General features: G+C 54.6%; 1 protein-coding gene across 6 annotated transcripts in view; it reads left to right on the forward strand.

Moving 5' to 3' along the window:
• BRWD3 (bromodomain and WD repeat domain containing 3) overlaps positions 1-23,942 on the forward strand; it is a 41,113-nt gene extending 17,171 nt beyond the window's left edge. The window contains exons 13-40 of one of the 6 annotated variants that reach the window (XM_075323089.1): positions 5,441-5,545; positions 5,626-5,779; positions 6,213-6,347; positions 6,819-6,947; positions 7,038-7,263; positions 8,569-8,739; positions 8,927-9,110; positions 10,434-10,527; positions 10,609-10,755; positions 10,954-11,030; positions 11,356-11,524; positions 11,735-11,848; positions 12,548-12,655; positions 12,958-13,082; positions 13,978-14,060; positions 14,138-14,249; positions 14,347-14,429; positions 15,779-15,934; positions 16,016-16,136; positions 17,109-17,234; positions 18,036-18,117; positions 18,191-18,247; positions 18,321-18,461; positions 19,484-19,636; positions 20,572-20,735; positions 20,811-20,941; positions 21,385-21,546; positions 21,643-23,942. In XM_075323089.1, coding sequence (XP_075179204.1) covers positions 5,441-5,545; positions 5,626-5,779; positions 6,213-6,347; positions 6,819-6,947; positions 7,038-7,263; positions 8,569-8,739; positions 8,927-9,110; positions 10,434-10,527; positions 10,609-10,755; positions 10,954-11,030; positions 11,356-11,524; positions 11,735-11,848; positions 12,548-12,655; positions 12,958-13,082; positions 13,978-14,060; positions 14,138-14,249; positions 14,347-14,429; positions 15,779-15,934; positions 16,016-16,136; positions 17,109-17,234; positions 18,036-18,117; positions 18,191-18,247; positions 18,321-18,461; positions 19,484-19,636; positions 20,572-20,735; positions 20,811-20,941; positions 21,385-21,546; positions 21,643-22,403 — 4,270 coding nt within the window. In that variant the 3' untranslated portion in view covers positions 22,404-23,942. Of the gene's footprint in view, positions 1-5,440; positions 5,546-5,625; positions 5,780-6,212; positions 6,348-6,818; positions 6,948-7,037; positions 7,264-8,568; positions 8,740-8,926; positions 9,111-10,433; positions 10,528-10,608; positions 10,756-10,953; positions 11,031-11,355; positions 11,534-11,731; positions 11,849-12,547; positions 12,656-12,957; positions 13,083-13,977; positions 14,061-14,137; positions 14,250-14,346; positions 14,430-15,778; positions 15,935-16,015; positions 16,137-17,108; positions 17,235-18,035; positions 18,118-18,190; positions 18,248-18,320; positions 18,462-19,483; positions 19,637-20,571; positions 20,736-20,810; positions 20,942-21,384; positions 21,547-21,642 lie in introns of all 6 variants that reach the window. The other 5 variants (XM_075323087.1, XM_075323088.1, XM_075323090.1 and 2 more) reach the window with 5 other exon arrangements.
• Positions 23,943-26,702: the final 2,760 nt, after the last annotated feature.

The following is a 26,702-nucleotide window of genomic DNA, read 5'->3' on the forward strand; positions in this document are numbered from 1 at the left end:
AGTGCCTCAGTGTATGTTAGTGTCTTGTGTCACTGGACATAGAGATTTATTGATTTCTTGCACTGTGAGGTCGCTTCCTGGCTGAATACCCCAGATCGCTCTGAGGAAGCAGCAGCATGTCATCCACAAGACGCAAAGCTGCCAAGGCTAGGGCTGTGTGCACTGTGTGTGCTGCTTGTGGGACTGCTCTACCAGCAGGTTCCAAAGACCCCCATTGTGTGCAATGCTCAGATCCGGTGCTGCTTCGCCAGCCGGAGTCAGGAGAGATAGTGACCCAGGCTGAGACGCCTGTAAGTCCTGCCCCGGTGTCAGGGTCAGACTTTGCAGTTTTTGCGGTTAATATGTCGGTGACTATGGCAAAAATCCTGGAAACTTTGCAATCCATGCCTGGGGCTCAGTCTATGGACACGGCGAGGTCTATGTCCTCTAACCCTCCGCAGTTGGATTTAATCCAGACTGCAAGGGGGTCCCCGGCCTCTCAGGATGAGTATGATGACTCAGATGATTGCCCCAGCCACCCCAAGCGGGCTCGCTGGGAAAGACCCTCAACGTCATCACACTGCTCAGGGTCTCAGCGCAATCAGTCTCCCTGTGATGTGTCTGAAGAGAGTGATCAGGAGTCTAATCCTGGAACCCCTCTCAATCTGGATACCCCGGATGGGGACGCCATGGTAAACGATCTTATCTCAGCCATCAATAGGCTGTTAGATATTTCTCCCCCAACCCCTTCAGCAGAGGAGGCAGCTGCAGAGCAGGAGAAATTTCGTTTCCTCTATCCCAAGCGTAAATTAAGTGCTCTGTTGGATCACTCTGACTTCAGAGAATCAATCCAGAAACACGATGCTCATCCAGAAAAGCGTTTCTCTAAACGTTCTAAGGATACACGTTATCCTTTCCCCCCTGAGGTGGTCAAGCGCTGGACCCAGTGTCCAAAGGTGGATCCCCCGATTTCCAAACTTGCAGCTAGATCCATAGTTGCAGTGGAAGATGGCGCTTCACTTAAAGATGCCAATGACAGACAGATGGACCTTTGGTTAAAATCTGTCTATGAAGCTATCGGCGCGTCGTTTGCTCCAGCATTCGCAGCCGTATGGGCGCTACAAGCTATTTCAGCTGGTTTAGCGAAAGTGGATGCTATCTTACATCCAGCGGTGCCGCAAGTGGCGTCCCTTACCTCGCAGATGTCCGCGTTTGCGTCTTACGCTATCAATGGGGTCCTAGAATCTACCAGCCGCACCTCAATGGCGTCTGCCAATTCGGTAGTTTTGCGCAGGGCATTGTGGTTAAAGGACTGGAAAGCAGATGCTGGTTCCAAAAAATGTTTAACCAGCTTGCCTTTGTCTAGAGAAAGACTGTTTGGCGAGCCACTGGCTGACATCATTAAACAGTCCAAGGGTAAAGACTCCTCTTTACCCCAGCCCAGATCAAGCAAACCTCAGCAGAGAAAGTGGCAGCAGAAGTTTCAGTCCTTTCGAGGTTCGGGCAAAACACAATTCTCCTCGTCCAAAGGGACTCAGAGGACGCAAAGAAACTCAGATTCCTGGAGGGCTCATTCACGCCCCAAGAAAGCAAATGGAGGAACCGCTTCCAAAGCGGCTACCTCATGACTTCCAGTCCCCTCCCTCCGCATCTCCGGTCGGGGGCAGGCTCTCCCGCTTTTACGACACTTGGATGTCACAGGTCAAAGACCGGTGGGTGACGGACATTTTGTCGCGCGGGTACAGAATCGAGTTCAGTTCTCGTCCTCCAGCTCGGTTCTTCAGAACCTCCCCACACCCAGACCGTGTAGATGTCCTGCGGCAGGCGGTGGACTCCCTAAGAGCGGAGGGAGTAGTGGTTCCTGTACCGTTTCAGGAACAAGGGAGAGGGTTTTACTCCAATCTCTTTGTGGTGCCAAAAAAGGACGGCTCATTCCGTCCTGTTCTGGACCTAAAACTGCTCAACAAACATGTGCACGCCAGGAGGTTCCGGATGGAAACCCTCCGTTCTGTCATTGCCTCAATGTCTCAAGGAGACTTCCTTGCCTCAATAGACATCAAGGATGCTTATCTCCACGTGCCAATTGCTACAGAACATCAACGTTTTCTACGTTTTGTGATAGGAGACGACCATTTTCAGTTCGTAGCTCTGCCATTTGGTCTGGCGACAGCCCCCCGGGTCTTCACCAAGGTCATGGCGGCGGTGGTAGCAGTCTTGCACTCTCAGGGACACTCGGTGATCCCTTACCTAGACGATCTACTTGTCAAGGCACCCTCTCAAGAGGCATGCCAACTCAGTCTACAGGCTACGCTGGAGACTCTCCAGACTTTTGGATGGATCATCAACTTTCCAAAGTCAAATCTGTCACCGACACAGTCACTAACGTATCTTGGCATGGAGTTTCATACTCGAGCAGCGAGAGTGAAGCTTCCGCTAAACAAGCAGCGGTCCCTACAGACAGGGGTGCAATCGCTCCTTCAGGGCCAGTCGCACCCCTTACGGCGCCTCATGCACTTCCTAGGGAAGATGGTGGCAGCCATGGAAGCAGTTCCCTTTGCGCAGTTTCATCTGCGTCCACTTCAATGGGACATTCTCCGCCAATGGGACGGGAAGACGACTTCCCTAGACAGGAAAGTCTCTCTTTCCCAGACGGCCAAGGACTCTCTGCAATGGTGGCTCCTTCCCACCTCATTGTCTCAGGGAAGATCCTTCCTGCCCCCATCCTGGGCAGTAGTCACGACAAAAACTGGGAAGCAGACTTCCTCAGTCGCCAGGGCATGGACGCGGGGGAATGGTCCCTTCACCCGGACGTGTTTCAGGAAATCTGTCGCCGATGGGGAGTGCCGGACGTCGACCTAATGGCGTCTCGGCACAACAACAAGGTCCCGGCATTCATGGCGCGGTCGCGAGATCAAAGAGCGCTGGCGGCAGACGCCTTGGTGCAAGATTGGTCGCACTTCCGCCTCCCATATGTATTCCCGCCTCTGGCACTCTTGCCCAGAGTACTACGCAAGATCAGATCCGATTGCAGCCGCATCATACTCGTCGCCCCAGACTGGCCGAGGAGATCGTGGTATCCGGATCTGTGGCATCTCACGGTCGGCCGACCGTGGTCGCTTCCAGACCGTCCAGACCTGCTGTCTCAAGGGCCGTTTTTCCATCAGAATTCTGCGGCCCTGAACCTGACTGTGTGGCCATTGAGTCCTGGATCCTATCGTCAACAGGATTATCCCAGGGAGTGGTAGCCACAATGAGACAAGCTAGGAAGTCAACTTCTGCTAAGATCTACCACAGAACGTGGAAGATTTTCTTAACCTGGTGCTCTGCTCAGGGAGTGTCTCCCTGGCCATTTGCATTGCCCACTTTTCTATCTTTCCTGCAATCAGGGTTGGAAAAGGGCTTGTCGCTCGGCTCCCTTAAAGGGCAAGTCTCGGCACTATCCGTGTTTTTTCAGAAGCGTCTAGCACGTCTTCCTAAGGTGCGCACGTTCCTGCAGGGGGTCTGTCATATTGTGCCCCCGTACAAGCGGCCGTTGGATCCATGGGATCTGAACAGGGTACTAGTGGCTCTCCAGAAGCCGCCCTTCGAGCCTCTCAAAGAAGTTTCTTTTTCTCGCCTGTCACAGAAAGTGGCGTTTCTTGTTGCGATCACATCGCTTCGGCGAGTGTCTGAGCTGGCTGCTCTGTCATCCAAGGCTCCCTTCTTGGTGTTCCACCAGGACAAGGTTGTGCTGCGCCCCATTCCGGAGTTTCTCCCTAAGGTCGTATCCTCGTTTCATCTTAATCAGGATATATCATTGCCTTCCTTTTATCCTCATCCGGTTCACCGGTATGAAAGGGACTTGCGTTTGCTAGATCTGGTGAGAGCACTCAGGATCTACATTTCCCGCACGGCGCCCATGCGCCGTTCCGATGCACTTTTTGTCCTTGTCGCCGGTCCGCGCAAGGGGTTGCAGGCTTCTAAAGCCACCTTGGCTCGATGGATCAAAGAACCAATTATAGAGGCCTACCGTTCTGCTGGGCTTCCGGTTCCTTCAGGGCTAAAAGCCCACTCAACCAGAGCTGTAGGTGCGTCCTGGGCATTACGGCACCAGGCTTCGGCTCAACAGGTGTGTCAGGCGGCTACCTGGTCGAGTCTGCACACGTTCACCAAGCATTATCAGGTGCATACCTATGCTTCGGCGGATGCCAGCTTAGGTAGAAGAGTCCTGCAGGCGGCAGTGACATCCCCGTAGGGGGGGGCTGTTTTGCAGCTCTAACATGAGGTATTTCTTTACCCACCCAGGGACAGCTTTTGGACGTCCCAATCGTCTGGGTCTCCCAATAGAGCGCTGAAGAAGAAGGGAATTTTGTTACTTACCGTAAATTCCTTTTCTTCTAGCTCTTATTGGGAGACCCAGCACCCGCCCTGTTGTCCTTCGGGATTGTTTTTGCTGTTTGCGGGTACACATGTTGTTCATGTTGAACGGTTTTTCAGTTCTCCGATGTTACTCGGAGTTAATTTGTTTAAACCAGTTGTTGGCTTCCTCCTTCTTGCTTTGGCACTAAAACTGGAGAACCCGTGATACCACGGGGGGGTATAGCCAGAGAGGGAGGGGCCTTGCACTTTTAGTGTAGTGCTTTGTGTGGCCTCCAGAGGGCAGTAGCTATACCCCAATCGTCTGGGTCTCCCAATAAGAGCTAGAAGAAAAGGAATTTACGGTAAGTAACAAAATTCCCTTCTTTACCCTCTGCAGCAACCTCCCCTCCCCCCCCACCGTGTAGCTTCCTTTTTCCTCTTATGCAGCGCCCTCTTTTTTCCTCCTATGCAGCGCCCTCTTTTTTCCCTCCTATGCAGCGCCCTCTTTTTTTCCTCCTATGCAGCGCCCTCTTTTTTCCCTCCTATGCAGCGCCCTCTTTTTTCCCTCCTATGCAGCGCCCTCTTTTTTTCCTCCTATTCAGCGCCCTCTTTTTTCCTCCTATGCAGCGCCCTCTTTTTTCCCTCCTATGCAGCGCCCTCTTTTTTCCCTCCTATGCAGCGCCCTCTTTTTTTCCTCCTATGCAGCGCCCTCTTTTTTCCCTCCTATGCAGCGCCCTCTTTTTTCCCTCCTATGCAGCGCCCTCTTTTTTCCCTCCTATGCAGCGCCCTCTTTTTTCCCTCCTATGCAGCGCCCTCTTTTTTCCCTCCTATGCAGCGCCCTCTTTTTTCCCTCCTATGCAGCGCCCTCTTTTTTCCCTCCTATGCAGCGCCCTCTTTTTTCCCTCCTATGCAGCGCCCTCTTTTTTCCCTCCTATGCAGCGCCCTCTTTTTTCCCTCCTATGCAGCGCCCTCTTTTTTTCCCTCCTATGCAGCGCCCTCTTTTTTTCCTCCTGTGCAGTGCCCTTTTCCCCCCCGATGTCCTGTATATATAACTGCTCTGTAGTGAGCCGCTGTATAACGAGGAGGTGACGTCCCTCTTTGTTTCTATCTGTTTCGCTTGTAGCTTGAGCTTCGTCAGCGGCAGCAGAGATGGCACCGCTCGGATCTGGCAGTATCAGCAACAGGAGTGGCGGATGATTGTGCTGGACATGAACACCAGGATGGCCGGGTAAGAGGCGCCGCTGCTCACCAGCGGTCACCACACACATTGCAGGGACCGCAGCTCATCATCAATCATTGTATCCACAGGAGCATCGCGCCCAGTGCGGAGGATAAAGGGACCAAGCTGAAAGTGACCATGGTGGCCTGGGACCGCTCCGATACCACGGTCATCACCGCCGTCAACAACTTACTGCTAAAAGTGTGGAACTCGCACAGCGGACAGCTGCTCCACGTCCTGTCTGTGAGTACAGGCTGCAGGGTCACTTCATTTAGGGGGCCCTAGAGCCGCGAATTGTGGAGGGTCCCTGAAGTTAGACATCCCGAATATCACAAGGGGCTTACAAGTCCTCGCAATGGGCTGGAACAGACCCTCAGTAATGACGAGAAGTTCTGTAATTTTCTGTGTATCAGTTCTGCACTACTTCCAATATCTCTGCTTGCTGTCAGTGAGTGGGCGCTCTTCTGCTTGTGCACAGCTGATCAGCGTCTCTTCCCACAGACAGTCCTCTGCCCGGGCCTCCTGGGCTCTTATGTACGCTGGTACATTGTAACGCCCGCTCAGCTGTGTGGAGCAATTATCTGCTCTTTCGTGTAAACAATTTAATTTTTTTTTATTGGCTGACAGCAAGCAGAGGTCTTCTACATTTTTCCTTATTGTGTCCTTGTCTCTGCAGGGTCACGATGACGAGGTCTTCGTTTTGGAGGCTCACCCCTTCGACTCCAGAATCCTCCTCTCCGCCGGTCATGATGGGAATATTTTTGTTTGGGATCTGGAGAAAGGAATCAAAATCCGGAATTATTTTAACATGGTGAGAAGCGCGAGCGGCTGCGAGTGACGGGGAACTACAGGGTTATCCTCATCCTTTGTTTTCGGGAGTGCAGTGCTCATTTGCTCCTCATCAGTGCTAGTTTGGGCCAGAGGCCGCATTTCTGGCCCACAATGTACGCACTCCAGTGCTGGGGGCAGAAGATCAGAGGGATCTAGCCATCCGGCCAGCTTACAGGAGCTTGTAAGTGCTGCGCTCCTCACCTAGGAGTCCAGCCACCGCTGATACACTGCAGAAGTGGCCGGTAACCTAGGCAACGGGCACTACATTATAGCATGTAAAAATAAGTAAATTGTACTGGTCGCAATTTAGGGCAATAAATGAAACGTTCTATAACGATCCCATGCGCTGTGCTTGTATCGCTCCCCATTTTCCGGATCACTGCTTGCTGTCAGTGACTGGCCAGTCCTCGCTCGGCACTGCGGGCTCTTGTAATGCTCCTCTGTATTTCAGATCGAGGGTCAGGGGCACGGCGCCGTGTTTGACTGCAAGTTCTCTCCTGACGGGCAGCACTTCGCCTGCACCGACTCCCACGGTCACCTGTTGTTGTTCGGTTTCGGGTGTAGTAAAACGTATGAGAAGGTGAGTGACGCTGCATCTATCGGGGGACGTCCGAGAGAGCCGCCGTTCAGCCGTGCCCCTGCGTCCCCTGATCCCCCGTTGTCCCCGCAGATCCCGGAGCAGATGTTCTTCCACACCGACTTCCGCCCGCTGATCCGAGACGCCAACAACTACGTCTTGGATGAACAGACCCAGCAGGCGCCGCACCTCATGCCCCCGCCCTTCCTGGTGGACGTAGATGGAAACCCGCATCCTACCCGCTACCAGCGCCTCGTACCCGGAAGGGAGAACTGCAAAGACGAACAGCTGATCCCACAGCTCGGATACGTGTCTAACGGTAACGGCCCTTGTGCTCGTCCCTGGGGAGGCGCATGTACCGGGGTTCACATACTTATCAGGGTACAGATCGGGTGCAGAAAGTTTCTGCACCAAAATATGCACCTGGTGACACCAAAAAGCATGCGTGTTTTGTTGCGTGTTTTGTTGCGTGTTTTGTTAAATCAATGGCTGGATGGGCTAAAAACCGCAGGAAAACAACGCACCAACAATTGACCTGCTGCACCCGAAACTGCAAGGAAAAAAGAAGCAACGTGCGCACAGCACTTCAGAATTGTCATTGACTTTGCTGGGAGAACATCTGGGCAAAAACTGCACCAAATCTGCAACAAAAAAACTCAGTGTGCGCACAGGGCCTTAATGTTGTGTGCGGTACAGACGCCGCGTGTATCCGCTGTGACAGCACGATGCCGATCATAGGGACTCGTCTCCACCTGATGCATACGTTCCGAGTGATCGCCCTCCCGGACGCCCGTCTGTCCATGTGCAGGGTTATTAGAGGGGTATTCTCCTATAAAATGGGGCTAGGGCAGGTTAATTGGAAATAACATTTTTGATTATTTTTTCTTTTGGCCACCGCTCCTCTCTTAACCCTTTCATGCACCCTGCTGTACATGTACGTCACGGTCTGGGTGTGCATGTATGGGGAGGACATAGGAGTGTCGTGCCCAGCAGATGCTGCCCGCAGTCGCTACTGTTGAGCTATTTACTTGCCGAGAAACCAGCCAGGGATACAATGTCAGCAGAACATGCGCAGTTGGTTCCGGACGCCGGCCATACATCTCTACAGGGCTGCGTCCGGGCAGAGGAGCAGGACCACCCTCCTCTCCTTGTCTCCACTCGCTGCTCAGCTTCTTAAGGCTCCTCCATCTCGGTCACTGATTCTCAGCTTTTTGCAGTGTTGGCCCCCAATAGACATGATGTCCTGCCCCCGCTGGGCCGCACACCACCCAGTATCTGTGCACGGAGGGGATTTAATGCCCCCCTTCACCTCCGGGGCCATCAGCTGCTGAGCTCTTATCATGGCTTCTTCGCCCAGGCACACCTGTTACAGAGGAGATTATGAAAGCCGCGCTGAACATGGCAGGTTGTCACAATCCGGGCGCTGCGGATGCTGGACAGGTACACCAGGCCGTCTCGTACCGCAGCATCCGAGCACACGCCGGTCAGACTAGCACCGCCACAATCCTGCCAGCCTCGAAGTGTCAATCACAGAGAAGTGTCTGCCCCCCCCCCCCCCCTCCCCCCCAGTGGCTCCTGAAGAAGCGTCCCATGACCATCCTTTGCTATTCCTTCCCCTGATCAGGTAATGGAGACGTGGTGGAGCAGGTGATCGGGCAGCAGACGGCCGGCCACGAGGAAAGCATCCTGGACGGTCTCATCCGCGAGCTGCAGAGAAACCAAGACCGGAGGCGGACGGAGGACGAGCCGCCCGAGGAGCATCCGCCGATTGTCAGAGCCGACTCCAGCAGCGGATGTGAGTGCTCCCGACCCCCACCAATCTGATATTAACGACCCAAGTCCAGACTGAGTGCACACTCCACATTCTCATCCTCCATCTACACTGAAGCCCGCGCACTCCACTGCATTAACTGACTGGTCACTTCTCGCCATTGTTACAGGAATATGTATTATTTTACTGACGTCACCTTCTCATATTCCAGTTGTGAGGAGTCAGAGTCTGGACCTGTCATCACCACCGAATGTCGGCCTCCGGCGCAGCGGACAGATCGAAGGAGTCCGCCAAATGCACGACAACGCCCCGAGAAGCCAGATGGCGACCGAGCGAGACCTGATCGCATGGAGGAGGAGGGTGGTGGTGAATGAGTTACATCCTGGAGTCAGCAGGTGATAAAGGGGTGTAACACTAATGGGGGGTCACAACCGATAACAGAATAACATATGTTACACTTCATACATTACTGATCCTGTATTACACTCCAGAGCTGCACTCACTATTCTGCTGGTGCAGTCACTGTGTACATACATTACATTACTGATCCTGAGTTACCTCCTGTATTATACTCCAGAGCTACACTCACTATTCTGCTGGTGCAGTCACTGTGTACATACATTACATTACTGATCCTGAGTTACCTCCTGTATTATCCTCCAGAGCTGCACTCACTATTCTGCTGGTGCAGTCACTGTGTACATACATTACTGATCCCGAGTTACCTCCTGTATTATCCTCCAGTGCTGCACTCACTATTCTGCTGCTGCAGTCACTGTGTACATACATTACATTACTGATCCTGAGTTACCTCCTGTATTATACTCCAGAGCTGCACTCACTATTCTGCTGGTGCAGTCACTGTGTACATACATTACATTACTGATCCTGAGTTACCTCCTGTATTATACTCCAGAGCTGCACTCACTATTCTGCTGGTGCAGTCACTGTGTACATACATTACATTACTGATCCTGAGTTACCTCCTGTATTATCCTCCAGTGCTGCACTCACTATTCTGCTGCTGCAGTCACTGTGTACATACATTACATTACTGATCCTGAGTTACCTCCTGTATTATACTCCAGAGCTGCACTCACTATTCTGCTGGTGCAGTCACTGTGTACATACATTACATTACTGATCCTGAGTTACCTCCTGTATTATACTCCAGAGCTGCACTCACTATACTGCTGGTGCAGTCACTGTGTACATACATTACATTACTGATCCTGAGTTACCTCCTGTATTATCCTCCAGTGCTGCACTCACTATTCTGCTGGTGCAGTCACTGTGTACATACATTACTGATCCTGACTTTCCTCCTGTATTATACTTCAGAGCTGCACTCACTATTCTGCTGGTGCAGTCACTGTGTACATATATTACATTACTGATCCTGAGTTACCTCCTGTATTATACTCCAGAGCTGTACTCACTATTCTGCTGGTGCAGTCACTGTGTACATACATTACTGATCCTGAGTTACCTCCTGTATTATACTCCGGAGCTGCACTCACTATTCTGCTGGTGCAGTCACTGTGTACATACATTACTGATCCTGAGTTACCTCCTGTATTGTACTCCGGAGCTGCACTCACTATTCAGCTGGTGCAGTCACTGTGTACATACGTTACTGATCCTGAGTTACCTCCTGTATTATACTCCGGAGCTGCGCTCACTGTTCTGCTGTGTACATACCTTGTCCTATCTTGCAGGGTGCAGGAGGACTGCCGATCTGCTAAGGGTGATGTGGAGGTTCATCTTTACACTACAGAGAAGAGGAGGAAGCCGCCTCACCCGGCTCAGAGGGTAAGCAGTATGGCGGGGGGTGTGGGCCCGGCCCGGAGTCCTCTCGGCCGCTCATCGTGTCACCTGTGCGCTTTCTTCCAGAGCGATTATCAGGTGTGCAGCGGGCGCTCCCTGCGCAGGGTCCAGAAGAAGCGGCCGCACGCTTACCAGACCCGATCCAACATGGAGCAGGATTCCCAGGCCAGCACTGCTACAACCAACGGGGAGGATTCCCAGAGCTCTGCGGAGGTATCTGCTCTTCAGGACCTGGAGGGGGGAACAGGACCGGGGCAGAGCGGTGTGCGCACATAAGTCAGCATTGAAAAGCTCTGCAGACTCTGTGATTCCTCATGATTTGTGCTTGTGTCGCTGAGGTTTAGTGGATCCGGCGGCCGCTGCCTTCCTTACACACTCGCTGAGACACTTTTGCTTTCACTCCACTTGCAGGACGAGGAGTCGCGTCAGTCCAGTGATGCCTCCGATGGGGAAGTGGCGGCTCCATGGCAGACGGAGAGCTCCTCCAGGTACTCCTATAATGGGAGGATAGTGGTGGTAGTGGGTCGCCAGCACAGCCAGTGAGCATCAGATATATAATTGGGAGAGGGGAGGCCGTTGCCCCGGTTGGCAGAGGGGAGGGCCGTCGCCCCGGTTGGGAGAGGGGAGGGCCGTCGCCCCGGTTGGGAGAGGGGAGGGCCGTCGCCCTGGTTGGGAGAGGGGAGGGCCGTCGCCCTGGTTGGGAGAGGGGAGGGCCGTCGCCCCGGTTGGGAGAGGGGAGGGCTTCGCCCGGTTGGGAGAGGGGAGCGCGTCACCTGCTGTGATATTTGTCCTCACCACCGTCCTCCCTTGTAGCGACACCTCCAGCGATTACTCGGACTGGACGGCGGACGCTGGTATAAATCTGCAGCCTCCGAAAAGACAAACGCGTCAGACGACGAGGAAGATGTGCAGCAGCTCTGAGGAGGAGAACACGAAGGAGGAGGAGCGGCAGCAGCGGAAGCGGAGGATGACCCGGAGAAAGGTCCTCACAGTTGGGTGTTCATGAGCCGAAGTATATTCTGCTGCTTCTGGGAAAGCTGGGTGACTGCGGCCACCACGGACATGCCGGTTACTGTCACCCAGCTTTCCCAGGCTCCTGAGGGTCTTACTGCTGACTCATAATATGGGGGTCTCTCCGGTGACTTTGGGACTTTTCCTTGAATGACCTCTCTTCTCTGAATCTCCTCAGAAGCAGAGCGAGTTCCTGTCTATGGAGGGGGAAGCCAGTGAAGAGTGGATCCCGCCCCAGTGGATCCTGGACACGATCCCGCGCCGCTCTCCTTTTGTCCCTCAGATGGGAGACGAGGTATTTTGGATGTCTGTGAGGTTGATAGGGTGGAAGCATAAGTCCCAGCATCCCCACAAGCGTGCAGCTCTCCCGGCATGCTGGGAGTTGTAGTTTCACAGCAGCATTATGGATCTGGCAGGACAGGAGCCATGTGATCCTTGCAGAGGATCTAGTTGTGGGGGTTTAGATCTCCACCGGGTATTTTACCATTCAGGATTCTAGTATTTCTGTGGAAGGTTAAAGGCTGATGGTAGATCACCCCGCTCCTGCAGGAGGAACTCCGGAGCCTCGGAAAGCTGGGTGACTGCTGCTGTGCATCCTGTAAGGACAGCCATGTTGGTTTTTCCACACAGTTTATTTAACGGGTAGTTCGGACGTCGCTGGGCATCATATTGGCAGGTGAGCGGCGCAGATATCTGCCGGGACGCGGGCACTGCTGCTGTCTGTCCCCCATGCTTTACACTGCAGATCTGCCCTGTGCATTAGGAAACAATCCTTTTCACCAGTGGAGTGGCTGTTATTGCTGATTTGCTGTGGTTTTTTGTTTCTGCCGCCCGCCGAGGGGCCGGGGTTCTGGTCTCTAGTTTGGGGCACCTCCTGCCTATATTGGGGTTTTTACGTTTTCAGTTGTGTAATTTTGGGCTTTTTCTCGCCTCATTAGACGTTTTCTTCTCCCATCTTTATCATTTGTGTTTAACCCTCGCTTCTCCCGTGCAGGTCATCTATTTCAGGCAAGGGCATGAAGCGTACGTGCGCGCTGTGAAGAAGGCGAAAATCTACAGCGTGAATATGCAGAAGCAGCCGTGGAACAAGACCGAGCTCCGGGTAAGTGTTGGTGGCGTCTTGTGACCGGCAGGGGGCGCTGTTGCCTCGGATCTGGACCCGGTTTCCTGCGTTCCCTGATAGATCCCGGTTTCCTCTTTTGCACTCTGCGATATTACACCCTGGCGGAGTGCAGTGTCTCTCCTGTATACTTCATCCTCACTGCGGCCGTGCTGGTAATAAACGTGTCAGGCAATCGCTCACAGTGCAATCCCCTAATATCTGCGGATCCAGCCGAGGCAGAGCGCTGCTTGTGATAAATCCCCGCAGTTCGCGGCCGGCTCACCGTGATATTCTTTTCCCAGGAACAGGAGTTCTTGAAAGTTGTGGGGATCAAATATGAGGCAGGGCCCCCCACATTGTGCTGCCTAAAGCTCGCCTTCCTGGACCCCACCTCCGGCCAGATGAGCGGAGAGTCGTTCTCACTCAAGTAAGTGACACGAGCCCCCGACATTCAGCGTCAGACCCCGCAGTGGAGACTTGGGGGCATTTATGATAGTTATGATTTACACTGCAGCGCTGCTCCCTTCGGACACCGCTCTGTTCATGGAGGGAGAGTCTGAACTCCACCTCCTGCCATTAGAGGCTCTCACTGCTGCCATCTTTCCTCCATGCTTTACCCTGCAGATCTGCTTTATTAGAACACATCTTTAGTCAGTGCCTCCATATTGGCTGCTTGGTCTATTGCAGTTTAAAGTTTCCTAAACTCCCTTTTTGCTGCTCTGACCCTTCGCCATGCTTTATACTGAAAGACAGGGGCCTCCGATAACTGCGGGTGGGGGGGGGGCTTCACATTATTATGGGGGCTCTCTGTGTTCTGCAATCACCAGGCAGTAACACAAGTTATGTGTAAAAGTAAGTACAAACCAAGTAATTGTATTTCTTTATATATATATATATATATATATATATATATATATATATATATATATATATATATATATATATATATATATATATATATATATAATTATAAATAAATAAATATAATGTGTAATTGGGTTTTCAAACATGGTGTAAAGTGAAACTGACTTAGTTGCCCTTAGCAACCAATCAGATTCCACCTTTCATTTTCCGAAGAGTCTGTGAAGAATGAAAGGTGGAATCTGATTGGTTGCTAAGGGCAACTGAGTCAGTTTCACTTCACAGCATGTTTGATAGCCCTATTACACACTGTCCACCTACTTTTGGACCACCCTGTATAATATTGGGGTGTTATGATGGCGCTGTCAGGATTGGGGAAGATCCGGGACTTGATGTTCGGGGGACGATATTCCGGGGGTTACTATTTGCTGGGTGTGAATATTATCTACCCTTTCTCGTAGATATCACGATATGCCGGACGTCATTGACTTTCTCATCCTCCATCAGTTCTATAAGGAGGCGAAGGACAGGAATTGGCAGATCGGTGGGTGATGTGATTTCTGTATTGAGGATTTCTGGGGTCCGGTTCTCTCCGCTGTACTAATGCTCCTTGCTCTGCAGACGATCGCTTCCGCAGCATCATTGACGACGCCTGGTGGTTTGGAAGGGTGGAGAGTCAGCAGCCCTTCCAAACTGAGTACCCCGACAGTCTGTTCCAGTGCTACAGCGTCCAGTAAGTGCTACTGGGGTCTACGTGTAAACACAACCCGGGGGGTGCTACTAATTTACATGACTTTCATTGCTGCTTTTTTTTTTTTTCCATTTTTCAGTTGGGACAACAACGAAAAGGAAAACATGAGCCCCTGGGACATGGAGCCGATCCCTGAAGACAGTACGCATACAATGAGTGAATGTATGTAGATGAGTGGATGATGATTGTGAGTGCGCCTGTGCGGCTGGTGACAGTGTGAGTGCGCCTGTGCGGCTAGTGACGGTGTGAGTGCGCCTGTGCGGCTGGTGACGGTGTGAGTGCGCCTGTGCGCCTGGTGACGGTGTGAGTGCGCCTGTGCGGCTGGTGACGGTGTGAGTGCGCCTGTGCGGCTGGTGACGGTGTGAGTGCGCCTGTGCGGCTGGTGACGGTGTGAGTGCGGCTGGTGACGGTGTGAGTGCGCCTGTGCGGCTGGTGACGGTGTGAGTCGCCTGTGCGGCTGGTGACAGTGTGAGTGCGCCTGTGCGGCTGGTGACGGTGTGAGTGCGCCTGTGCGGCTGGTGACAGTGTGAGTGCGGCTGGTGACGGTGTGAGTGCGGCTGGTGACGGTGTGAGTGCACCTGTGCGGCTGGTGACGGTGTGAGTCGCCTGTGCGGCTGGTGACAGTGTGAGTGCGCCTGTGCGGCTGGTGACGGTGTGAGTGCGCCTGTGCGGCTGGTGACGGTGTGAGTGCGCCTGTGCGGCTGGTGACGGTGTGAGTGCGCCTGTGCGGCTGGTGACGGTGTGAGTGCGGCTGGTGACGGTGTGAGTGCGCCTGTGCGGCTGGTGACGGTGTGAGTCGCCTGTGCGGCTGGTGACAGTGTGAGTGCGCCTGTGCGGCTGGTGACGGTGTGAGTGCGCCTGTGCGGCTGGTGACGGTGTGAGTCGCCTGTGCGGCTGGTGACAGTGTGAGTGCGCCTGTGCGGCTGGTGACGGTGTGAGTGCGCCTGTGCGGCTGGTGACGGTGTGAGTGCGCCTGTGCGGCTGGTGACGGTGTGAGTGCGCCTGTGCGGCTGGTGACGGTGTGAGTGCGCCTGTGCGGCTGGTGACAGTGTGAGTGCGCCTGTGCGGCTGGTGACGGTGTGAGTGCGGCTGGTGACGGTGTGAGTGCGCCTGTGCGGCTGGTGACGGTGTGAGTCGCCTGTGCGGCTGGTGACAGTGTGAGTGCGCCTGTGCGGCTGGTGACGGTGTGAGTGCGGCTGGTGACGGTGTGAGTGCGCCTGTGCGGCTGGTGACGGTGTGAGTCGCCTGTGCGGCTGGTGACTGTGTGAGTGCGCCTGTGCGGCTGGTGACGGTGTGAGTGCGCCTGTGCGGCTGGTGACGGTGTGAATGCGCCTGTGCGGCTGGTGACGGTGTGAATGCGCCTGTGCGGCTGGTGACGGTGTGAGTGCGCCTGTGCGGCTGGTGACGGTGTGAGTGCGCCTGTGCGGCTGGTGACGGTGTGAGTGCGCTTGCCTGGTGGAGGCCGCGGGGGGAGGAGCATCCGTTATGTAATCCTCTGGTGATCTCCGCAGTTTCTCTTCCGGACGAGGTTGGTGCCGGCGTTCCCGTCACCGCGGATGAGCTGAATGCGCTCCAGTATAAACCGCAGGAAGGAGAGTGGGGAGCCAAGTCCCGAGATGACGTGTGTGAGCGGGTGATCCGGGGCATCGACCAGCTGCTCGCCCTCGGTGCGTGTCCTCTGTTCCCTCCTGTGTGCACAGTGGCTGAGCGCATGGGAAGGACACTAATCATCACTTACTTATTGGCAGAATTCAGCAGCCCATTCAGTGCTCCGGTGGACCTCCGCGCCTACCCCCTGTACTGCACCGTGGTTGCCTATCCCACCGACCTGAGCACCGTGAGGAAGAGGCTGGAGAGCCGCTACTATAGGTGAGCGCCCAGAGCCAGAGAGTCTGCACCATCAGGATGGGGGGCCATGTGTCTGCACCATCAGGATGAGGGGGAGCCATGTGTCTGCACCATCAGGATGGGGGGAGCCATGTGTCTGCACCATCAAGATGAGGGGGCCAAGTGTCTGCACCATCAGGATGGGGGGAGCCATGTGTCTGCACCATCAGGATGAGGGGGCCATGTGTCTGCACCATCAGGATGAGGGGGCCATGTGTCTGCACCATCAGGATGAGGGGGCCATGAGTGTGCACCATCAGGATGGGGGGGCCGTTTGTGTGCACCATCAGGATGGGGGGGCCGTGTGTCTGCACCATCAGGATGGGGGGGGCCGTGTGTCTGCACCATCAGGATGAGGGGGCCATGTGTGTGCACCATCAGGATGGGGGGGCTGTTTGTGTGCACCATCAGGATGGGGGGGCCGTGTGTCTGCACCATCAGGATGGGGGGCCGTGTGTCTGTACTGTCGGGAAGGAGAGGCTGCTAATTGCTGCCTGTTATGTATAAAGCCTCATTGTATTGTTTTGCATAAAACCACATTTCTCAATACTGCACGGTATCTGCTGCAGTCAGTGATAATACCGCATGGTATCTGCTGCAGTCAGTGATAATACCGCATGGTATCTGCTGCAGTCAGTGATAATACCGCACGGTATCTGCTGCAGTCAGTGATAATACCGCACGATATCTGCTGCTGTCGGATAATACCGCACGGTATTGCTGCTGTCACCAGCACATGCTTAGTTACTGACTGCCAGCAGAGGTCTTGAAACTGGTGATAGGAGCAGTGAAGTCTCTGGGAATTGTTTAGTTGCGGGGAGGTGCACAGCGCCCCCTCTGGCCTCCTTCTCTCTGTGCACAGACTTGGGGTCTCGTACAGTCCTGGTGCAGCCCCTCGGGGAATATTTGGGAATGTTGCAGGTTTTCTGACTTCCGATTTCTTCCGTCTCCCAGGAGAATCTCTGCGCTGATGTGGGAGGTGCGATACATTGAGCACAACGCCCGGACCTTCAACGAGCCCAATTCCCCCATTGTAAAAGCCGCCAAGATAGTGACGGACGTCCTGCTGCGCTACATCAGGTGGGTGCGCTGCGCTACATCAGTCGCGTGCGCTGCGCTACATCAGTCGCGTGCGCTGCGCTACATCAGTCGCGTGCGCTGCGCTACATCAGTCGCGTGCGCTGCGCTACATCAGTCGCGTGCGCTGCGCTACATCAGTCGCGTGCGCTGCGCTACATCAGTCGCGTGCGCTGCGCTACATCAGTCGCGTGCGCTGCGCTACATCAGGCGCGTGCGCTGCGCTACATCAGTCGCGTGCGCTGCGCTACATCAGTCGCGTGCGCTGCGCTACATCAGTCGCGTGCGCTGCGCTACATCAGTCGCGTGCGCTGCGCTACATCAGTCGCGTGCGCTGCGCTACATCAGGCGCGTGCGCTGCGCTACATCAGGCGCGTGCTCTGCGCTACATCAGGCGCGTGCGCTGCGCTACATCAGGCGCGTGCGCTGCGCTACATCAGGCGCGTGCGCTGCGCTACATCAGGCGCGTGCGCTGCGCTACATCAGGCGCGTGCGCTGCGCTACATCAGGCGCGTGCGCTGCGCTACATCAGGCGCGTGCGCTGAGCTACATCAGGCGGGTGTGCTGCTCGGTGCCGCGTCTCTGCTCGGTGCCGCGTCTCTGCTCGGTGCCGCGTCTCTGCTCGGTGCCGCGTCTCTGCTCGGTGCCGCGTCTCTGCTCGGTGCCGCGTCTCTGCTCGGTGCCGCGTCTCTGCTCGGTGCCGCGTCTCTGCTCGGTGCCGCGTCTCTGCTCGGTGCCGCGTCTCTGCTCGGTGCCGCGTCTCTGCTCGGTGCTGCCTCTTCACCGCTTCTCTTTTCTTCCCAGAGATGACGACTGTGCAGACATCTTGGAGATTTACAAGGAGGTGAAGTGTGAGGTGGTCAGTGACGTGGAGGAGGAGGCCGAGGTGAGGCGCTCTGCAGTGTCCCCGTATTTCTGTTGCTCGTACACGTGAGCTCACACTTTTATTTCCTGTCCAGCAAAGTGCAGCTGCTGATATGGAGTCAGACGCCCCCGGGACCTCTGCCGGACGAGCAGTGAGTGAAAAGCAGCTCTGTAGATCTCTCATATTAGACCCACCATTGTACTAACCCCAGTGTACCCCACTAGATCACACGCCGGACGAAGAGGAATCTGCTGAGATCTAATCCAGATTCATGGAAGGATAAGTGCAAGGAGCTGCTGCAGCTGATCTACGAGCGGGAGGACTCCGAGCCCTTCAGACAGCCGGTCAACAGCGTCTCCTACCCTGTATGTGCCAACAGCAAGGCAGTGGGGGGTCTCATAGGGTCCTCAACCCACGATAAAGCCATAGATGATATACCCAGCCCCCCGTATAGAGCCATAGACTGCAACATACAGTCCTGTATAGAGCCATAGACCCAGGATATCCTGGGCCCCATATAGAGCTGTAGACCGGGACTTACCATGCCCTATATAGAGCCATAAACCAGGACGTACCGGGCCCTCTATAGAGCTGTAGAGAGGGACTAAAGGGTACTTTACACACCGACATCGCTAGTGATCTCGTTAGCGATGTGAAATTTAAGATCGCAAGTGCGATCTTTCGAGATAGCACATAGGTCATTTTACGCATGTGCGATCTTGAAAAATCGCACTTGCGATCTAGAATTTCACATCGCTAACGAGATCACTAGCGATGTCGGTGTGTAAAGTGCCCTATGGGTACTTATAGGCTATGTGCGCACGTTGCGTACTGTCCCTGCAGAAATTTCTGCAGCGATCTGAACAGCACACGTGCGCTTCAGATCGCTACAGAAACAGTCCGTAATGAGAAAAAAAAAAAGCCAATTTCATGCGCTCTGACTGCAGCTCCTGCCATAGACAGAGCGGGGACAGCATGCAGAGCGCACGGAAGAAGTGACATGTCACTTCTTAGAACGCGCGCTTCGGGCAGCAGCTGAAGCGCTGCGCTCTAAGACGCCACGTGCGCACGGCTCCTGCATAATCTTCATAGACTGTGCAGGGGACGCAGGACGCATGCAGTTACGCTGCGGTGCAGATCGCAGCGTAACTGCATGCAATTACGCAACGTGCGCACATAGCCTTACCGTGCCCCGTATAGAGCCGTAGACCGGGACGTACCGGGCCCTGTATAGAGCTGTAGAGAGGGGGGCACTGGACGACCCTGGATAAGGGCTGCAGACTGGGGCATCTTCTGTATGTTATAATGGCTGAGGTTCCCGCTCTGGACGCGCACATTCTTGTCATTTTTCTCCTTCGTGGTTCTGTATCCTTCCTTGTCATTTCAGGATTACCAGGACATCATCGATAATCCGATGGACTTCAGCACGGTGAAAGCCAAACTAGAGGCGGCAGATTACAGCGATCCCCTGGAATTCGGACAGGACGTCCGACTCATTTTTACTAACTCCAAAGCTTACACCCCGAACAAGAAATCCCGGGTGAGATACATGATATGTGATGTATAATGCAGCAGTGCAGTGGGATGGGTGCACGTGCGGTGCGGGGGATGGGTGCACATGTGCGGGGATGGGTGCACATGTGCGGGGATGGGTGCACGGTGCACGGATGGGGTGCACATGTGCGGGGATGGGTGCACATGCACGGTGCGGGGGATAGGTACACATGCACGGTGCGGGGGATAGGTACACATGCACGGTGCGGGGATTAGGTACACATGCATGGTGCGGGGGATAGGTACACATGCACATGTGCGAGGGATGGGTGCACATGTGCGAGGGATGGGTGCACATGTGCGAGGGATGGGTGCACATGTGCGAGGGATGGGTGCACATGTGCGAGGGATGGGTGCACATGTGCGAGGGATGGGTGCACATGTGCGAGGGATGGGTGCACATGCACGGTGCGGGGATGAGTGCACATGCACGGTACGGGGGATGGGTGCACATGCACGGTACGGGGGATGGGTGCACATGCACGGTGCGGGGGATGGGTGCACATGCACGGTGCGGGGGATGGGTGCACATGCACGGTGCGGGGGATGGGTGCACATGGACGGTGCGGGGGATGGGTGCACATGCACGGTGCAGCTATAGGATTATTTCCGGCGGTCCCATACACAGTGTATGCAGTGGAGGTCCAGTGTGCACCTGTTTCATTCCATTTAATACGTGACTGTAGAGACTGGTTTGTGGCTTCCAGGGCCCCGTTCTCGAGATCACTGGGGTCCTATCAGTAAAACAGCCAGCGATCTGGATCTAGAATGACTGTCTTGGGACTTGCCCTCTGAGTGGAGTGGGGTACCCTCCAGGACCCGCCATGTCTGTGACCTCTCACAAGGCTCCGTGCGGTGGGCTTCTCCTTGGTGTCCTCTGTTTTTGTGCCTGTCCTCACTTTGGGCCATTCTCTCCGGCAGATTTACAGTATGACGCTTCGGTTATCTGCTCTGTGTGAATCCTACATCAAGGACATCATCTCTGACTACAAGCTGGCCATGCAGCTGCAGCAGCGGAAGAGGCAGCGCTACAGGAAGAGGATCCGCAGCAGCAGCAGCTCGTCCTCCTCCAGCAGCGTCCCGAGGTACGAGCGGCCCCCGTCGCATGGCATCAGATCAGTCACACGCTGAATTGTCTACAATGACATCTTCTTTTCTAGTCCAAAAGTGAAACCCCGGAAGATGCCGCAGCGGGTCCTGCAGAGCGTGCCCCTGCGACTTCTGCGGAGCAGCTCCACCTCCTCATCCTCCTCCTCGTCATCTTCTTTTTCTTCATCATCCTCCTCTGAAAGTAAGACCCGACCGCTGAGCGCGATGATCGCCCCTCCATGTGACCAAGCTCTGCGTGTTGTATGTGGACACGTGACTGCCCATACCAGTGTACGCAACACATCACTGATCGGCCGGGGTAACACCAAGCCCCAAGTACAAACACATATACTGCACGTGTGTACATTATAATACACCGCTATAGTCTGGTGACACTGTGAACTCTTCTATACGAGCACACACCACCCCATACACAAACCCTTTTACCTCCATTAATAATAATAATTTTATTTAGCGCCAACATATTCCGCAGCACGACAGTAATAAGCCGGCCGTCTGATAGCCACACCTTCTCCATGACCTGTTAATGGCGGTCCCACGGTAATAATCTGCAGCGCATGATGCCGGCAGCCCCTTCTCGGTCAGTCGCGCCCCGGACACAGCGGTGATGGTGTTTTGTTGCAGTGTCAGATTCTCCGCTGGGTCCTGTCCACGTCTCTGCTCCGGAGGAGGAGGAGGAGGAGATGGACGCACAACAGTCGTCCTCGCGAGCCGACGCCGAGAAGATCAGCGACGCCGAAGCGGAAACTGCCGGCAGCTCCAAGGCCAAATTCGCCCCGCTGACGGGTGAGTACCGGAGGGACCCGGGACCGCACTTCCTTCGTATTGGCGTGAAGTCTTAGCGATGATTCGGGTATTTATGATGTTCCTGTTCCCTTCCAGACGACCACACCAATGGACCTCTCACCAACGGTGATGGGGGCGACGCGCCAAAACTCCGGAGGAAGCTGCTGAGCTCCTCCGAAGACGAATGCCAAGGAGTAGACGAGGAGAAAGTGGAGCAGGATAAGGGGGAGGAGGATAAAGTGCCCCCCTCGCCCCCCGCCAGCTGCCACTCCAAACTGAGCCGAAGTACAAAGAGCGGGTCCGAGTCAGAGAGCAGCTCCGAGGCCGACTCCTCCGCCAAATCCGACCAGGACTATGTGGAAGGAGACCACGATTACACCAAAGTGTCCCGGAGAAAGAGGAAGCGCGGCCGCTCGGTCAGCGACCACAAGACGAAAGGGAAGGGACGGGGCCGAGGGAGGGGCAGGGGACGGGGACGACCCAAGATCTATCACTTAAGAGGTGTAGACAGTAAAAAGGGGAAAGGTCGGGGCAGAGGAAGGGGAACGCCAAAAAAGGACCCTCCCCCCAGCCCGACATTGAAAAATGCCCACTCCTCAGACGAGGACGCCGACGAGGACGATGACGACGAAGGAGACGAGAGCGATTACATGGAGCAAGAGAGGAAGAAGCCGCGGATCAACACCCGGAACCAGGGCAGGAGGACCGTCCTGTACAATGACGACGACTCCGACAACGAGCCCGAAGGCCTGCTGCAGATCGACGACCCGCTAAACCTCGGCACCTCCAGGTCCGGGAGAGTGAGGAAGATGACGGAGAAGGCTCGGGTCAGCCACCTGATGGGCTGGAACGGCTGACGGCGGCCGCCTGGTAACGGCCGGACTCTTTTTACTTGGTGCTCTTTTTGACACTGTTGTCAAAGTATCCACGCCCCGTCCCATTTAAAGGGCCAGCAGCCTTATTCATGAGGTCTTAACCAGATTTACAGACACCGTAATCCAACACTACAGATGTGGGGGTGCAGCGGCTGCGCCTCGCGGCCTCCCCCCTCCTCTCCACCGATCGGCGGTGACTTCTGTGTGTATTATAGAGCTCAGCACCTTTTTATAGAGATTTTATAGGGTTTTGTGACTTTACGCTTAAAGTACAGAAACTCATATTTTTTTGCACAAGACTCCAACCCTGACGGCAGCTCCTTAATGTTTACAGGTTTTCACCCTTTTATTTTCCTCGTTGGGTGGGGGGAGGGGGGACGTCACCATTCACAAAACTTCCAATGCCAAATGTGCGTGCGCCCGTGTGCTGTGCCGGCTCTCCTAGTTCTGTGCCTTTGTACATATGATTTCTGCCATCGCAGTGTTGTGCCCGGTGGATACAGGAAGCTCCGTCGCCATTTGTTTTTGTTTTTTTGCGTTGGCAGCTTCTAACTACCTCCGGCGCCTCGGGTGCAACTGTGAAAGCGGGGGCGGCGGGCGGAGACGTGCGGAGCGTGAGGGTCCTACCGGGGCACCACATTGGGAGGTCTCTGTGGTTTTTGTACTCCGGAGCTGCATTCAGTGGATATTTATTTTTGGGGGGGTGTAGAGCGGCTGAGCCTGGTGCTCCTTCCTGTGGCTTCATGTCGCCTCTTACGGTGCTGCCCGTACTCCTGGTCCCGGAGCCATGAGGGTCCTTTCCTCTCAATAATCGAATTCTGGTAGAAAGCGGCACCAGTATCACGTCGCGGGGACGGAGCCGCCATTACCATACCCCAGGTTCACCTCCCCTGTTGAGTCCACAGCTTCTGAGGCCGCCGCCGCCATCTTGAAGGTCATCTCATTGACTCCTGGTGCTTAATTAGAGATTTTGTTCTCTTTGCCGGACACGTCACGTCCCCCGGGTGGTCTCACTGCGGATCCGGCGCTCAAATCCATCCATTGGAGCAGCTCTGGATGTGACTGGAGTAGAGTTGGAGCGTCGGCGACCTCTGTGCAGCCATATTATTCCTGTCTGGGATGTGAATCTTCCTGGCAGACAACTAGTTAAAACCACTGACGATCTAAGAGTGCCGGCCCGGCAGCGGGGTCATGATCTCCTGGCGTAGACGGCTGTAGGATGGCACATGTCGCGTCCGGTTTTATGTTCTCCACGCCCAATGATTGTGATGAGGTTGTCATTCATTGGCAGCAAGCAGAGATTTTGGTGAAGGACATGACTTAACTTCTCATTAGCCGGATATTCGCCCTCTAGATGCCGGGTGGTCTATAGCGCTGTGTGGTTCGGGCTGACCCCGGCGGCTGCATTGGAGGGGACAAACGCCTGTGGGTGGATTGGAGTGGGATTACACTAGCTGGTGGATTGGAGGGGGCTTATGCCGGCCGGTCGGTGGGTGGATTGGAGGGGGCTTATGCCGACCGGTCGGTGGGTGGATTGGATGGGGCTTATGCCGGCCGGTCGGTGGGTGGATTGGAGGGGGCTTATGCCGGCCGGTCGGTGGGTGGATTGGAGGGGGCTTATGCCGGCCGGTCGGTGGGTGGATTGGAGGGGGCTTATGCCGGCCGGTCGGCGGGTGGATTGGAGCTGCTCCTCTCTTGGGGCCGCGGGTCGTTCTCTGCGTCATATAATGTTGCTTTTATTTGTGCCAATGGGTTTAATCCCTGAGACCCCTGTGTTCTAATACACTGGTGGGGACACCCTGGTGTATATTGGGGGGCTAGTTTCTCTAACATGAGTGGGGACCCCTGGTGCGTGATGTTGGGGGCTAATTTAGCAGAATTCCACCCCTATCATTTACCTTCATAGGTTCTTCATAACAAAGCAATAATGGTCGGACCCCCGCACTGTGGACCCCGCAGCTGACGGAGGATTTGTTTTTCTTTTTTACTTCTTGAACAACATGATAAAGATCAAAACGATTACCCCCCTCCCCTCCTCCCCCCAACGCATAACAGGGGCGCCATGTAAGAATGTGACTGCATGTATGGGAATGACCACAGGAAGTTCTGTCTGCTGTGCAGGAGACTGCCTCTCCATGCTGCATTGACTGTATTCTCTGCTGTACAGGAGACTGCCTCTCCATGCTGCATTGATGTATTTCCTATGCTGTACAGGAGACTGCCTCTCCATGCTGCATTGACTATATTCTCTGCTGTACAGGAAACTGCCTCTCCAGGCTGCATTGATGTATTTCCTATGCTGTACAGTATACTGCATCTCCATGCTGCACTGATATGTATTCTCTACTGTACAGAATACTGCCTCTCCATGCTGCATTGAAGTATTTCCTCTGCTGTACAAGAGACTGTTTCCCCATACTGCACTGATGTATTTACTCTGCTTGTACAGGAGACTGCCTATGGATTTAATGCAACTATTTGCAGTACAGGAGACTGTCTGTGACCAGAGACATGGAAGGGCAAACAAAAGAATGAGCTAAAGGCACTGGAATGTTTGGGATGATATGTCCTGGGGTACATTGCTCGCCCGTTCTCTGCTGCGCCCCCTCCAGCAGCGTCTCTGCCTCGCAGAGGGGACAGTCCGGTGTTACTTTCTTGCTGATTTTGTGGTTTCTCTGAACTTGCTGCATCTCACAGTGAGGTTCACGGTTGGATCTGACGAGGTGCCTCTCGGTGGTTCACGGTTGGATCTGACGAGGTGCCTCTCGGTGGTTCATGGTTGGATCTGACGAGGTGCCTCTCGGTGGTTCACGGTTGGATCTGACGAGGTGCCTCTCGGTGGTTCACGGTTGGATCTGACGAGGTGCCTCTCGGTGGTTCACGGTTGGATCTGACGAGGTGCCTCTCGGTGGTTCACGGTTGGATCTGACGAGGTGCCTCTCGGTGGTTCACGGTTGGATCTGACGAGGTGCCTCTTGGTGGTTCACGGTTGGATCTGACGAGGTGCCTCTCGGTGGTTCACGGTTGGATCTGACGAGGTGCCTCTCGGTGGTTCACAGTTGGATCTGACGAGGTGACGCTCGGTGGTTCACGGTTGGATCTGACGAGGTGCCGGTCGGCGGCTCACGGTTGGATATAACGAGGTACCGGTCGGCGGCTCATGGTTGGATCTGACGAGGTGCCGGTCGGCGGTTCCTAGTTGGATCTGACGAGGTGCCGGTCGGCGGTTCCTAGTTGGATCTGACGAGGTGCCGGTCGGCGGTTCCTGGTTGGATCTGACGAGGTGTCGGTCGGCGGTTCACGGTTGGATTTGACGAGGTGCCGGTTGGCGGTTCACGGTTGGATCTGACGAGGTGCCGGTCGGCGGTTCACGGTTGGATCTGACGAGGTGCCGGTCGGCGGTTCCTGGTTGGATATGACGAGGTGCCGGTCGGCGGTTCACGGTTGGATCTGACGAGGTGCCGGTTGGCGGCTCGTGATCTCGGGATTTCTGTTTCGGGTCATTATAGTTGGGGGGTGTTAGATTTTCGGTCGGCTGCGCAGCGTTCTCAGTATTTCTTCTCCCCGCGCTCCTCTCCAGACACCGGTCTGGTACAGGTGCCGCCATCGCTCGGACCCTTGCGTCGTCTCTTCTTGGCGGTCTCTGCCGTACGTCTCGCTGTCTCAGGTTCTTACCAATAATTCAGGGATTTTTTTTATGGCCGCGTCGGCCGCACCAAATGTTCTATTTATATGCAACGAGCTGTGGTTGTTTTGTATTGTACAGAGCAGTGTACATTTGTAAAGTCTCAGTTTTCTTTAGTTTTTTTTTTCTGAGAAACGAAATGTAGGAATTTACTAGAAAAGGAGGAAAAATTCATCCAAAAGGACAAACCCTTCATCAGTGCGGCCTGCAATCCTCGGGCTCCGCTCTCGCCGGTCGTCTGATCTGTGGATCCGGTGCTGCGCGTTCCCGACCGTGGGAGCGAAGAATCTGCCTCGTCACGTCCCCGTCCCTCTCCGCACCCGTCCGCTCTCGTATCATCCACACTCCTCCCGGTATAATACATGGGACCCGCTCTCCAAAGGAATTGACCGGTTTTCGGCTGAATCGGTGAACGCTCGTCTTGTTTCTTAGGTTTCCTCCATTTTTTTTTTATGTTTCTGTTCGTGATTTATTTATTTGGTCTTTTTTTAAATTAAAGTTTTCCATAAAAACAAAACACAAAGTGTCGCGTGTGATAAATAAGGGGTCGGGGGACGACAGACCGAGCTCATCCATGGACTTTGGAGGTTCCCTGA

This window comes from Anomaloglossus baeobatrachus, chromosome 9 (genome assembly GCF_048569485.1).
Source record: "Anomaloglossus baeobatrachus isolate aAnoBae1 chromosome 9, aAnoBae1.hap1, whole genome shotgun sequence".
In the NCBI taxonomy this organism is placed as follows: domain Eukaryota; kingdom Metazoa; phylum Chordata; class Amphibia; order Anura; family Aromobatidae; genus Anomaloglossus; species Anomaloglossus baeobatrachus.